Source organism: Acomys minous, assembly GCF_964271855.1.
Source record: "Acomys minous genome assembly, chromosome: 8".
Taxonomy (NCBI): Eukaryota; Metazoa; Chordata; class Mammalia; order Rodentia; family Muridae; genus Acomys; species Acomys minous.
In genome coordinates, this window is record NC_140489.1 from 97,104,290 (window position 1) to 97,118,384 (window position 14,095).

Genomic DNA, 14,095 nt, shown 5'->3' on the forward strand with positions numbered 1-14,095 from the left:
CGTTTCAGACTGCTGTGAGCTGACATGTAGGAACTGGGGTGCGGGTCCTGCATCCTCTGGAGGAGCAGCTAGTACTCTTAACCACTGAGCCATCTTTCCAGCCTCTGTGTGTAATTCTCAAGTACTCCTGAAATCCAATTTCTCCCCCTTTCAAAAGTGTAGTGACAAAGCACTGCCTTTTTTTAAGAGTTCAGCACACAGAGATCAGACCAGACACAGTAGTGACTGCAGGCAAGGCGTTTATTATAAAATAGCATTTGCTGTTTAGATGAGGGAATTAGGAATGAGGAACCAGGGTCTTTTAAGCAGGGCTTGGAAAACAAAGAACAATGTAACATCATTTCTGAAAGAAATCCATGAATGCTGTTCTTTTGTTCCAGTAGGTCTGATTTACCAGCACTTGTTTCTGCGTATTGATTTCCCACTGCCGACCAAACCCTGTTGTGTGTGACAAGGCACTGAGCGCATGAGTCCAGCTTCCAGTGTGAGTCCCAGCTTCCAGGGCAGCTCTCCAGAAGGCTCCCTGTGCAGACGCCATTAAGGACTTGCCTATAACACCAACCCTCACGGTGTCTTCCTGGACTAAGCAGTCCTTGTCTGGAGCTTGGCTGTTCCCCTCTGAGAAGTTAGAGCTCAGAAGTTTCACGCAGCATCACTCACCACTGAGCTGGCAGCATATCATAACCAAATCTTTTGTCAGTGCCGTAGGTTTTCAAAAGGCACGGCTGCCTCACTGCCCTTGAGGAATGATACTGTTATGAGAAGAAAATGGAATGCTTCCAGCCGTTCATCACCCGCCACTACAGATGGTGGGGTCTCCTGGCCTAGGAGATCTTAGCATAGCGACAACTAAGGGAAGGAAGCACAGCTGCCCATCCCCCACCAGGAACATGCTTTTCTAACTAGACTTTCAGAGGTGAAGCAATACAAATTTAATGGCTTCTGTTCATTCACAAAATTATTTCTTTCTGATCAATGAAGTTTAGGCAAATGGGGGAATGGACTTACGTTAATGTTTTACTCAACAATTTAAGACGACTTTCCAAAAATTATGTTCTAGGAGGGAAGAGTCATAAGGTAGCTAATGGTGTCATGAATGGCTGTGGTGGCTCACTGCTTCCTGTCCATGGAGAGCCACTAGAGGAATCACACCTCTGAGCAACTCCATGCCCACACAGATCTGATGTGGACAGCCCCCTCCCCCTCCCTGCTCTAGAAGAGCCTGTAGGGACCTGGCATTTTAGGACTTGGGTGGAGCTTGCTGGCTCTCCTATGGCAAGACAGAGTCAGGGTCCTTCAGCAGCGCTGTCTAGTCAGTGGATGGCTGTCAGGCAAACCTTAATCTCGGTTTCCTGCGGGTGGACCATGAAGACATGCTGAGGATCGGTTCATTCCTCCTCACAGCCGAGAGAGGGTGTGCGCCACAGTCCTGTGCATTTCACATACACAGCTGTACATCTCACGTTCATGGGTAGCTTTTCATTTGCTAGTGTTTCATAACCTCATCCAGGAGAATCTAGTCTATAAAGTAACAACTTGATCAGAATCACGTATATTTAGATTTTTTTCTTGGCTTATAAGGATCCGATTGGCCAAACTACACTGCACAGTGCTGTTGGGCTTCTTGTAGAAAGAGGAATCTTTACAGAAATCACTGGGTTCCTGAGTCAAGGAACACATAGAATGGGTCATCAGCTGGGGTCACTTTAGTCTTAGCACAGAGGGAGTTGGTAGTCGATAAGCCAAGAGAGCCTCGCTTTTCCTTTTCAAGCATTAAGATTAAATGTTTCCCCCCGAGGCAGAGCACACCTACGGCTTCCACGTGCTGGCTGCAGATGCTTCTGTCATGGGTCAGTATTTATATTTTGGGCAGTATGTTATTTATCCAGTTGGCAACTATGGTAGCCATCTCCTGGCTACAATGAATAACGAAAGCATGTGGTATTCCTTTCTCACAGAGTTGGATGTTGCCTTCTGGAAAATCTTTCTTCATGTCTTCGTAGAACCTTACTGGACACCAGCTATCCTTCTGACCGTAGTAAAATGTCAGCTGAAAGACAAGAAACAGCGTTTATCTTCCCCTCCCAACATTAAGTGGTGCCAGTGGGCTGTAGTGCTTTGAGGGCCACCCCGGTGCTGGACTCCACCCTCTGGTCCTAAGGTCACTTCTAGAGCTCAAAGAGACCCCAGGATTCATTATGGGGATGTGATGGGAAGAAAGCCACCTGGAGACTTTGTGTGGCAGGTTCCCCAAACTCACTAAAGGAACACCTGGCAAGGTCATGTGTGCTGAGCCTAGAGTGGACACGGGACAAGAGGAGGTGAGGGTGAGGGAGACAGTTAAGCAGACATAGTACTGAAAGACTGGTGACTACAAACCTACCATTTTTACCCAGTCCTTTGACAGCCGCAGGGACAGGTTTGCTGAATGAGTGCAAGGAAATCAGAACGCAAAGAAGCCAGACCATCCCTGGCTTCCCACTGTGGTGGTCGAAATATGATCAGCATTCTAAGAGACTTTGTGACACTTTAAGGAGGCTCAGTGCAACAGGAGGGCCCGCTGAATGAGTGAAAACACATCACACTCATTCTTCAGGTGACATCAACCAGGCTGAGTGGCAACAAGAGCTTCTTCGGAGGTGCTACTAGATCTTTTCTGGAGATTTAGCTACACATGCACATGAGGCAGATGTGTGGACCAAACAGACGCTGCATTAGAAGCTGCTGTACTCCACTGAAAAGCTGGGATGTACTCTATAATTCTTTACAAACAGGCAACAAAGTAAAATGATAAAAAATTAAAAATTATTTGTGTGTGTGTGCACGTGCACCCACGTGTGAGCATGTGTGCGTGTGTGAGTGCGAGCATGAGCACATGTACATGGCACAGAGTGTATCTGGATGCCAGTGGACTTTGCAGAATTAGTTTTCTCCTTCCATCTGCATGTGGGTCTTGGGGATCAGGCAGGTTATTAGCACTTCATAGTAAAATAACATAATGATACTTTTTATTAAAAAAATACAGACTAGGGCTGGAGAGATGGCTCAGTGGTTAAGAGCACTGTCCTGCTTGCTCTTCCAGAGATCCTGAGTTCAATTCCCAGCAACCACATGGTGGCTCGCAACCATCTATAATGAGATCTGGTGCCCTCTTCTGGTATGCAGGCAGAATACTGTTTGTAATAAATAAATAAATAAGTAAAAGAAAAACACAGACTAGATTTTAGGGACAGAGGAGAAAATACAATACCTCCTACTTATAGAACATTGCTTTTGCTTATTGGCAGCAGAGGAGCAGTGGGAATGGAGGTGCCAAGGGAGCAGGGCCCATCATGGCTCTGACTGATGCAACTTCTGCTGGCGGAACAGCTGCACATCCAAAGGCATGCACAGCTACCATTCAAAAGGCCAGCATTTCCTTTCCCCCTTATGAACGCTGGTGCAAAGTTATCTAGCAATAGCTTCATCTAAACTACATGGGGCTGCAGCGAGAAGCTGAGCTGGGCCACACTTTCCTTTAGTGGAGGCAGCTGAGCGTCCTCCTGTGCTTCTGTTGCTCCCTGGGCCATATGCCTCAGCAAAGTGGCTGACGTGCTGGAGGAGTCAAACTAAACTGAGAACTGACAGAGTGCAGCTCGTCAGAATCCCCTGCTCTCGAGGACTGAGCCCAGACCTGGTCAAAATTCAGCAACGCTGTTCCTCCTCCTCATGGATCCCAAAGGAGAGCTCCCTTAGGCATCTTAAGTGGAGCTGTGGCTGAGATCTAAACAGGACTGGACATTCCAGGGCCTCAGCCACACACTTAATATCAACAACACCTCTCATTACAGAAGAAGCACGTGGGGAGGGAGTGCATATGGGAAGGAAAAGTAGCCAGTCTTTTAAACATGTATTCAGAGGCCTATTTAGGCTATGGCTAACTTTATAGTAGTAGTAATGAATGCTTCCTGAATGCCTGATATACGCTGCACACTCTTCATGAGGTCTGGATTATAAGATAGACATTATAACCACCATTTTAGCAGACTATCCGAGAATATATATTAATTTTAAATGATTTTTATTGGTGGGGAAAGGCATCATCTGACGAAGCCAGTGGCAGAGCTGGGGTGTGAACGTGGTCTGTGACCCCACAGACTCCGCTTTCCAAGCTTTCCAACACTTGACCTGGCTCCATTGGATGAATGTAAGAGAGCATGTGCACGAACGCAGCCCCCTTGGACGAATGTAAGAGAGCACGCGTAGGAACGCAGCCCCATTGGATGAATGTAAGAGAGCATGCGCACGAACGCAGCCCCATTGGATGAATGTAAGAGAGCCCCCTTTGATGAAGCTCTTGAGGTCAACACGATGGAGATAAAAACAGGCCTATCCGCTTCCAGGACGATCAGGACATTCTGGACAGGCTTCAAGTTAAACAGGCAGAACTAACACAATCCGTTTCGGAGAAAGGCTTGGCGGAAAGGCAGCCCTGGTGCGCTGGTCCAGGGAGCACTTTATTATGCTCCGCCAAGCGGGACGTGTGCATGTCAGAAGGATTTGCATGGCCATTCTACAAACGCCGGCACTGTATGAAGGCTGTTCCCACAGGCAGCATGCACTTCTGGCTAAGGCAGGAATGGGAGCAAAGCTAGGGCAGAAAGCTCCTTTCTCGAAAGCACTTTGCCCCACTTAAACCACATGGTAGCCCTGGCTTGGGGCAGAGGCAGTGCCACCTTGCCCTGCCACAGCTGTGCACCTTCTTCCAGAGGTTACAGCTGATGCGCCCTCTTTGGGAACAACCGAAGCCTCCCGTGGACGCAGAGTGATGTTTAGATTCAGTTTGGAAGCAGCACACAACAGCTGTTTCCATACGCTTGGGCCAAAGATGGTCACGGCAGTTTAGAATTTCCCTCCTAAGTGAGTTTTAAATGAAAACTTCAAGTTTATAACCAAACACAAATTCACTTTTCTATGAAGGGGACCTGTGTCTCCTTATAGTTTGGAACAATGGCAGAATAAGGGGACGCTGACCTACTTGTTACTTCAGATACACCAGGTGCCTGACAATCCGCAGCAGACCCCAGAGGCTCCCGCACAGATCTGGAGTGGTGAAAATGAACAACTGATCCTCTTCCCTTGGCTGACTATGCTCGGGATCTCACCTCACGCCCCTCCCTGCCTCTATTCCCACTGTATTTGCTGGCTCCTCTTTCCTAACCTTTACCTTGAAATGGCCCGGCATGGAGCTCCGAGGGCTTCCCTCTTTATACTGCAGCTTTCTGCAGGTGGCCACTGTGTACACACACAGCTTCAGCTACAGGCCTTTCATGCCACAACCAAAACTGAGTGCACACTCCTGTTTCTAGGCTTTATAGCATACATCTGGGCACGTGTTCGCTTGGCTAGTCCGGAAGTGTCTTGTTTACAAGTGCCAGCCACCTCCCACAACCTGTGGCTACTTCCCAACCCTCCCTTACTACCAAATGGAGAGCAAGGGCCATGGTCTCAGACCCTCAGGCCATCTGCTACTATCCCACCTCCACTGTGACTTTGCCTCCTGAACCTTCATGCCCAACCCCACTACATTCATTCGAAAAGCCTGTAAAAGACACGTCACCTAAAACGTAACTGCTTTCCAATATTCTCCCAGCATTTTCTCCAAGATTATCCCTCTCGTGGGGGGTAATCTCATTGCATTTTTATAGATAACTGATATATACTGGGATATCTGACTGGGGTGTTGGCAGCTGCTATGTGTTCTGATTGGTCAGTGGCTATATCATGTGGTTGCCAAATATTAGGCATATCACTCTATCACTAATCTGGTCAGTGGCTCTCAACCTTCCTAATGCTGCGACCCTGTAATACAGTTCCTTATGTTGTGGTGACCCCTAACCATAAAAGTATTTTCATTGCTACTTCATAACTGCAATTTTGCTATGTTTAGGAATCGTAACGTTAATATCTGTATTTTTCAGATGGTCTTAGAAGACCTGTAGGAAGGGACAGTTAGACTTCCAAAGGGGTTGTAACCCACAGGTTGAGAACTATTGCTCTAGACGCTGTCCCTTCGCTTCTGGCTTAATCAGTGTCTGAGCCAACACAAAATGCTATCCAACCTCTCTTTCCCTAATGCGGAGCTTTTTACTTGGCGTCTACAGGCCCACATAGTTGTAGTGTTTGGGAATATAAACTTGTTATTTACCCCTCATATTTCTTTTAGTTATAAATACAGGCAATAAGGCAATGATTTTTATATATATATATATATTCAAATCATAGTAAAGTTACTATAGGAGACTAAAAGATGAATTACAGTCATTACTACAAACTCTCAGTAGTAACTTTGACCATTACATATTTTTAATTTTGTTTAATTTTTAATTATATGTATAGGTACATGTGTCTGTGTGTGTCTATACATACGAGATTAGGTGCCCATAGAAGGCTGAAGCATCAGATCCCCGTGGAGCTTGAATTAGGTGGTTGTGAGTTGTCTGTGGGTGCATGAACTGAGCTTGGGTCCTCTGCAATAGCAGTGCTCACTGTTAATCACTGAGCCATCTGTCTGGCATCTGTTACCACCTCTAACTACTCAGTGTATCAATAAATATGCATGTAGTACTACTACATCACACGTTGAGTTTAAAGCATTTTGCTGCCTGTATTTCAACACCCTCTACTCTCTAGAAAGCCTTCCTGACGGCTCTGTCTCTCCACCCACCCAGCTAGCCCACACTCACTGATTGTTCACCAGAGACTGAGCTGTGAGCTGGGTCCGCAGGTGAAAGTAACAGTTCCTCCCCTTGGGGTGGGGGCGAGAGGAAGGCTGTTCATTTACATACTGTGTGTGACAAGAATGCGATGGGACTTTAAACAGGGAGCCATGAGAGCCAAGAGGGAGGACTGCAGCTGGGGAAACTTCCTGGAGGTGACAGTGAGAGCCAAGTTAAAGAAAAAGTGGGATTTAGTCAGGTGAAGAGACAGCATAACCTCTGATGTCACCCGTTGTGCTGCACTCTCATGGAAGTAACCACGATGCTGTATTTCTTCTGCAAAGGGAAGCAGCTATCTATTCCTGGAGACTGTAGGCAGTACAGCTGTCCGATGCTGGGCAGAAGGTCTCCAGACCTTGCAAGGAAGACAGCTGGCCTAGACTTTGCAGAATTAAATTGGTCAATTTCCCTAGAGGATATAAAAGCTCTCTTTGTGTGAACAATAGAAGTCAATGGCAGAAAATCTGAACAAGACTTTAAAGCCAATGCTTGCAGATCAAGGCAGAAAAAGGGTTCAGGAAGCTTTTGGCATGATGTGGTAGCAAGACTATTTTTAGACTAATTTTCGAGCAGCTTCTAGGCTAGATTGTAGAAAAAGACTCTTTTCATACCTGTTTTGAGTTAGACAACTGAGATATAGTGAAAAGTGTTTACATCAATGCTGGTTCAAAAACTACACACTGGGCAGTGTGAACAGGCATGCGTAGGTGGAAACGGGAGAGGGCAGCCTTGAACACAGCATCTAAGGTGGAGGCATTTGCAGTCTTAGGAATGGAGCTTTCAGCGTTGACTAAAGGATCCTTGGAAGAGGGGAAGCAACGGCCACCTTCCTAGAACCACGAGTCCTGATAAACTCTTTCACTTCCCTACGCTGATGGGGACATACCATGTTAGGTCACCTTCATCAAAACTAAATTACAACTTCCTGAACAGAACACCAACAGCCCAGGCCTTAAGGTCAACAGTTAATAAATGGGACCTCATGAGGCTGAGAGGCTTCTGTAAGGCAGGAGACACTGTCAACAGAACAAAGCGACAGCCTACAGATTGGGATAAGATCTTCACCAACCCTACATCTGACAAAGGTCTAATATCCAAAATATATAAAGAACTCAAGAAATTAAATACCACCAAACCAAATAACCCAATTGAGAAATGGGGCTCGGAACTAAACAGAGAATTCTTAACAGAGGAATATCAAATGGCTGAGAAACACTTAAAGAAATGATCAGTGTCTTTAGTCATCAGGGAAATGCAAATCAAAACAATTATGAGATTCCATCTTACACCCATCAGAATGGCTAAGATCAAAAATTCAAGCGACACCACATGCTGGAGAGGATGTGGAGAGAGGAACACTCCTTCATTGCTGGTGGGAATGCAAACTAGTACAGCCACTTTGGAAATCTATCTGGTGCTATCTCAGAAAACTGGGAATAGGGTTTCTTCAAGACCCAGCTATTCCACTCCTTGCAATATACCCAGAAGATGCTCCAGCACACAACAAGGACATATGCTCAACCATGTTCATAGCAGCCTTATTCATAATAGCCAGATCATGGAAATAGCCTAAGTGTCCCTCAGTTGAAGAATGAATAAAGAAACTGTGGTACATTTACACTATGGACTCAGCTGTTTAACTCAGCTGTTAAAAACAAGGAATTCCCAAAATTTGTGGACAAACGGATGGAACTAGAAAGGATCATAATGAGTGAGTTAACCCAGAAGCAGAAAGACTCAAATGGTTTTCACTTACCAGGAAAGTGGGACAGAGGAAAGGAGAATGGTGAGAGAAGCATTGGAGAATGGGGAAAATAGAAGGATCCAGAGGGTCCTAGAAACCCACAAGAAGAACATTATGATGGGCAGATCTGGGCCCAGGGGTCCTGCTTAAACTATGGCACCAGCCAAGGACAATACGTGCAGTAAACTTCGAACCCCTATCCAGATCTAGCCAATGGACAGGACATTCTCCACAGTTGAGTGGAGAGTGGGGTCTGACTTGCACATGAACTCTGGTGCCCCATATTTGACCATGTCCCCTGGAGGGGGAGGCCTGGTGGCACTCAGAGGAAGGACAGCAGGCTACGAAGAAGAGACTTGATACCCTATGAGCATATACAGGGGAAGGCGGTCCCCCTCAGTCACAGTCATAGGGGAGGGGAGTAAGGGGAAAATGGGAGGGAGGGAGGAATGGGAGGATACAAGGGATGGGATAACAATTGAGATGTAACATGAATAAATTAATAAAATATATTAAAAAACTAAATTATATCATGTTTCCTCCTTTCTTCATTACATGACATGAAGTGCCATACACTTCCAGTCTTTCTGTACTTCTTGTCGCTTAGAAATGCTGAGGAACAGGGGCAATCAATCCTGTTTGAGTAGAGAGCTGGGGTTTAGCAGTAGAAGGCATTTCGGTGAGCTGACTGTAGGGGGTTACTATAAGACAGGGCGGGCGCTGCACACCATCGCGAACAACACCGTACTTGCCTTCAGTTCTCCCAGTGCATTTACTGTTGTTGTCTTAGAAATGCAATTATTACCCAGAATTGGACAGCTTATTCCTGTGCCTGTATTAATATTAACCTTGAAATGTGGACTATCTGCCAACATACTCCCAGGTTTCTCTCAAGAAAGTCGCAGGAAACTTCCAGCCCTGCCCATAGTTGCCATGAGCAGACCTCTATCTGGGAGTGATTACTTATGCATCTGGGTTTAACTTAGCACAGGAATAAGTTAGCACCTTCCCTTGACCTCTTTCTGAGCACAACATACAAACAGGATCCAGAATGAGTGGTATTTTACAGCAGCTGGCTTCCCCAGGTGTTGGGACCGGCTCTCACGTGACGGGTCCAGTCATTCCCCAAGTGTGAATTTTGGAAGCCAGCATCTGCTGCTGATCTTACTCTAGAGCAGTAGTTGAATTTTTTTTTTTTTAAACAAACTTCCAACCTGGAGAACTAAAATGTATTTTGGAAACAGACTTGCTTATAATTTAGCTACAGAAGAAAATGCCATTCTCTGGTAATTTCATAATCTCAATGCTGGAAGTATGAGAGCCCTGGAGAGCAGGTCCTCCTTGTTCAGCCTTCTCCATTCGGCTAGTAACAGCTTCCACTTGATTCAAAAATGTCTATCTCCAGACAGCTGCTGCCTAAGAAACGTAATGGCAGCTATGGACACAAACCGAACAGATGCTGGCATCTTCCAAGGCCTTGTCGGAGTAAATACTTTTAATATTGTGAAATCTTTTTTAAGCAACACATGTAACACTTACTTTCAGAAAATGGGATTGGGAGGTTAGAGAACTCTGGACCACTCCTGTGGACAAGCTCCAGTCTAATGCCTCACAGCTTGAGAAGAGCCCCTCAATGCGGTGGGGAGCCAGGATGTGACTTGCAGCCCCTATCAGAGTAAGTCACCCATCAGGGGTCATTTTACTGTGCTCAGCAGGTGCCAGTGTCCCATGCCCGTGTCCCATGCCAACTGAACGTTCTAGGTTGGTGTTGTCTTAAAAAGCACAAGGCAAGGCACATATATATTTTAAGAAATTTCTAGTAGCTGGGTGCAGGGGTGCATGCCTGTAATTCCAGGGGAAGCAGAGGCAGGCTGATCTTTGTGACTTTGAGGCCAGCCTGGTCTATAAAGAGCGTTCAGGACAGCCAGGGCTACACAGAGAAGCCATGTGTAGAAGAAAAAAAAAAAAAAGAAAATTTTATTAACAATGTTAAAAAGAGTATGAAGGATCTAGTAAAATTACTTTAGATGTATTTTAAACATATTTACTACAATATACCTAAAATAGTTCAATGTGCAATCAATACATTAATGAAATATTTTTCTTTTAGGATACTCCTTTTCTGCCTGTGCTGAGGTTGAACTCAGGCCTTGTAAAATACTAGGTAAGCTCTTTACCACTGACCTGCATCCTGAATATCAGGTACTAATGTTTTGAAAGCTAATGTGCATTTATACTTATGAAACATCTCATTTCAGACTAACAGCACAATAACATTTGTGTGTGGGTTTGGGATTTTAATCGTGCAGTTCTGGGCTGTGGGCGAAGTTCAGTAGCTGGTCACACACCCTTAGCATGTGCAAGGCCCTGGGTATGATGGAAACAAAGCAGACTGGAGCTGAAGAGATAGCTCAACTTTTAAGAGCACTGGTTGTTCTTTCAGAGGGGCCTGGGTTCAATTTCCAGCACCCACATAGCAGCTCACAACTGTCTGTGGCTCCAGTTCCAGGAGATCTGGCAACTCTTACACAGACATGTATTCAGGCAAAACACCAATGCACAGAGAAATAAATCTGGCAACTCTTACACAGACATGTATTCAGGCAAAACACCAATGCACAGAGAAATAAATAAGTCTTTAAAAGCAAACAGACAGACAAACAGTACAGTACAGATCTATGCTCTTCAGGATAACACAGATAGATAATGTCCCAGAAGTTTCCTGACTGTCCATATACTAGGATTTCTGGGCATATTCCAAACCACGTTGGCTTTCCAGCTTCAAAGACGGGTACCTCCAAGTATTTATGTGTGGGTCTAGTGTTTGCAGGTACCACACACCTGATACCTCAGAAAGCTGCTTCTTCTTTTTTTAAAAGGATTTATTTACTTATTATATATACAGTGCTCTGCCTGCATGTACACCTGTAGGCCAGAAGAGGGCATCAGATCACATTACTGATGGTTATGAACCACCATGTGGTTGCTGGGAACTGAACTCAGGACCTTTGGAAGAGCAGGCGCCTCTCTTAGCCACTGAGCCATCTCTCCAGGCCAGAAAGCTGCTTCTTAAGTGAGAATAATCCTTACGTATTGAAGACTGATCATCAGGTCATATGCGATGTTAGTTCTTTCCCACTGTTTTAGTTATTATATTTCAATATAACTCATTTATTTTACAGACGCCATTGAGACTTCTTAACATAATACATTATTAAAATAGAAAAGTATTGATTTAAAAAAATGAATCCGTGATATACTTATATGGCTGTAATCAGCTTTACTTACCCTGTGTAACCCAAGAGTAACAGAAGAACTTTGGCTAAATCTACAAATATTCAATGTGTTTAATTCTTAGCCAATTCTAGCCTTGTGTCCTCAGTAAGTATTTCTACCCACCAACTAATGCGCCTGTAGCCCCAAAGTACTTACCTTATGTAAGTGTTCCTTTATGATTTCATTATCTCTCTCCACCACCTGGATCATTTCCTGGCTCCCAAGGTAGGCAGCATTAGCTTCATTAAACAAAACAAAACAAAAACAAACAAACAAAAAACCCCAAACAGTTAAAACATTCAGAATATACAGAAGGATACAACTGTCAAATTAATTTTAGCAAATTTACATGCCTCACTTTTCTTTTTTATTTAAGTAATTTATTCAGATTACATCTCAATTGTTATCCCCTCACTTGTACATGCCTCATTTTCTAATGGCATCTGACATTATATATTAGTGGGTATAAAACTTTGGCCCAGTGAGAAGAGCTCTACTTGTTTTCTTCCTCTCTGTAAAGCAGCCTGAAAGCATCAAACAATAAAAGGAGAAAATTGTAAAATTAGCTTTGTTGGTTTATCTTTTCTCAGAATTTCTGTTTTTTACTGTCCAATGCTCAGTGTCTTAAAACCTTTGTATTCACAACTTGTTTTTTCAGTTGTTTTAGACAAAAGGGCAAATGAGGTCCTTATTATTCATCTCAGAAGTGGAGGATCTATGTGAAGTTATTTCCATTTGAAGTGAAAATCCATTTGTGATTTTCCCAATTGAGATTTTTGGAAACAAGCAATATAAACACTTTGGCTGCTACTTTTACAATTCAGAAGTCTTCATTAATAGATTATACTTTCTGTCTCTGGAAACATCTAGAAATACGACACACTTCAGATTTAGTGAAGAAGACTTCTTTGGCTCTGTTTTACACATTTAACTCAGAAATAGTTTTTAGTAACACTGGCTAAAGTTTAGATATTTCTTGGCTACAAGATTTTATTAGGGCACCGAGTCACACATTTAGTGCTACAAAACAACAGAATTCAAGTCACCCAAATGGGACTCTGGGAGGCCCCCGGTGGCTGCTGTGTATCAGTTAGGACTTCTCATAGCCCATGAGAGCTCTATCAGTCATCACACCTTCCCAGGTGGCCTTTCTGCCAACTTGCCAGGCTGGAGTGGAAGACAGCCAATCAAGATTCTGTGAACACATCTTTCCCATGTAAGCTAACCCATCATTCTCAAGCCCCCAGGATTTACTCTCTGGAAAAGGTCCACAGAGCAACCAAGCACCATCACCTTCCTCCATTTGAAATCACCCAGGGCTAGGTATCAGACACCAAGAGACCACCCAGTGGCTTTAGAAATTATAACAGCCAATCCTGGATCTCCCCGCCAGAGTGCCCAGCCTGCCTCATCTCATCTTTCCACAGAATCCACAATGCAGGCTGTGGGTCATCTGGCCCTTCTGCTTAACCTCATAGGGTGCTTCCTTGTGTGGTCCTGTGTGATGTGGCATGTCCTCCACTACTGGGAGCTATAAGCAATAAACTCTTCTTTCAAAGGCAGTAGTTTGTATGCCTGCTATCATCTGACCACATCTGACTGAAACAAACTCTAACTGTGTTCTGCATCAAAGAGACAGGTGCACTCCCGTAGGTTGAATACGCCTACTTTGGTAGAGCAGAGGAGCAGAGAGGAAAAAGCAACAGTAACCAAAAGCTCTGGAGAGCTACAAGGTTGTCCTTGAGCTTTAGCTGAGTACTGATCAGTACAGTCATGTGACAAACAGCCAGAATCAGGGAAAGAGCCCTCTGAAAGGATTGTAGGAATAGTCCCTGAACTGAATCCCGTGACTTTCTGCTAGCCTAGGGAACAGCCTCTCAATGAACAGCACAGCACCTAGAGGACTCGGACTGGCTGTTGGAAGCTCATGTCAAGAGGTCAGGATCTGACCTGTGGCTAGGCTAGCCATGCTACACTCAGCAATGGCCACATGACACAGGACAGTGGGGACCTGGATGGCTGCCCATCGGGGTCTTCAGAGTAGGAGAGAAGCTACCTGTTCTGGGCATTGGAAGAGCAGCTACAGAATGGAGAAAGATAAGGACCACAGGATATCTGGGTATATTTTAAAACTTCTAGAAACCAATAAGAGGCAGATGACCAAATATCAGAATGGGTACAGACTTAAATAGGAAAAACCCAAATAATTTAAGAAGCTCACATTTCTGAGAATAAAACTTTCCTTTGGGAATATACTCCAACCTATTTTTATCTTACCTTTTTTTTTTCCTGGTCACTTTCCACCTAAGTATACTTT

At 44.6% G+C, this 14,095-nt stretch overlaps 1 protein-coding gene across 5 annotated transcripts in view; it reads right to left on the minus strand.

Annotated features, from left to right (window-relative positions):
• Positions 1–222: 222 nt before the first annotated feature.
• Positions 223–14,095, minus strand: part of LDAH (lipid droplet associated hydrolase) — an 83,966-nt gene continuing 70,093 nt past the window's right edge. For all 5 annotated transcript variants that reach the window (XM_084793039.1, XM_084793035.1, XM_084793037.1 and 2 more), the window contains exons 6-7: positions 11,935–12,017; positions 223–2,050 (exon numbers count right to left, since the gene is read on the minus strand). In XM_084793039.1, the coding sequence (XP_084649165.1) occupies positions 1,859–2,050; positions 11,935–12,017 (275 nt within the window). In that variant the 3' untranslated portion in view covers positions 223–1,858. The remainder of the gene's footprint in view (positions 2,051–11,934; positions 12,018–14,095) is intronic.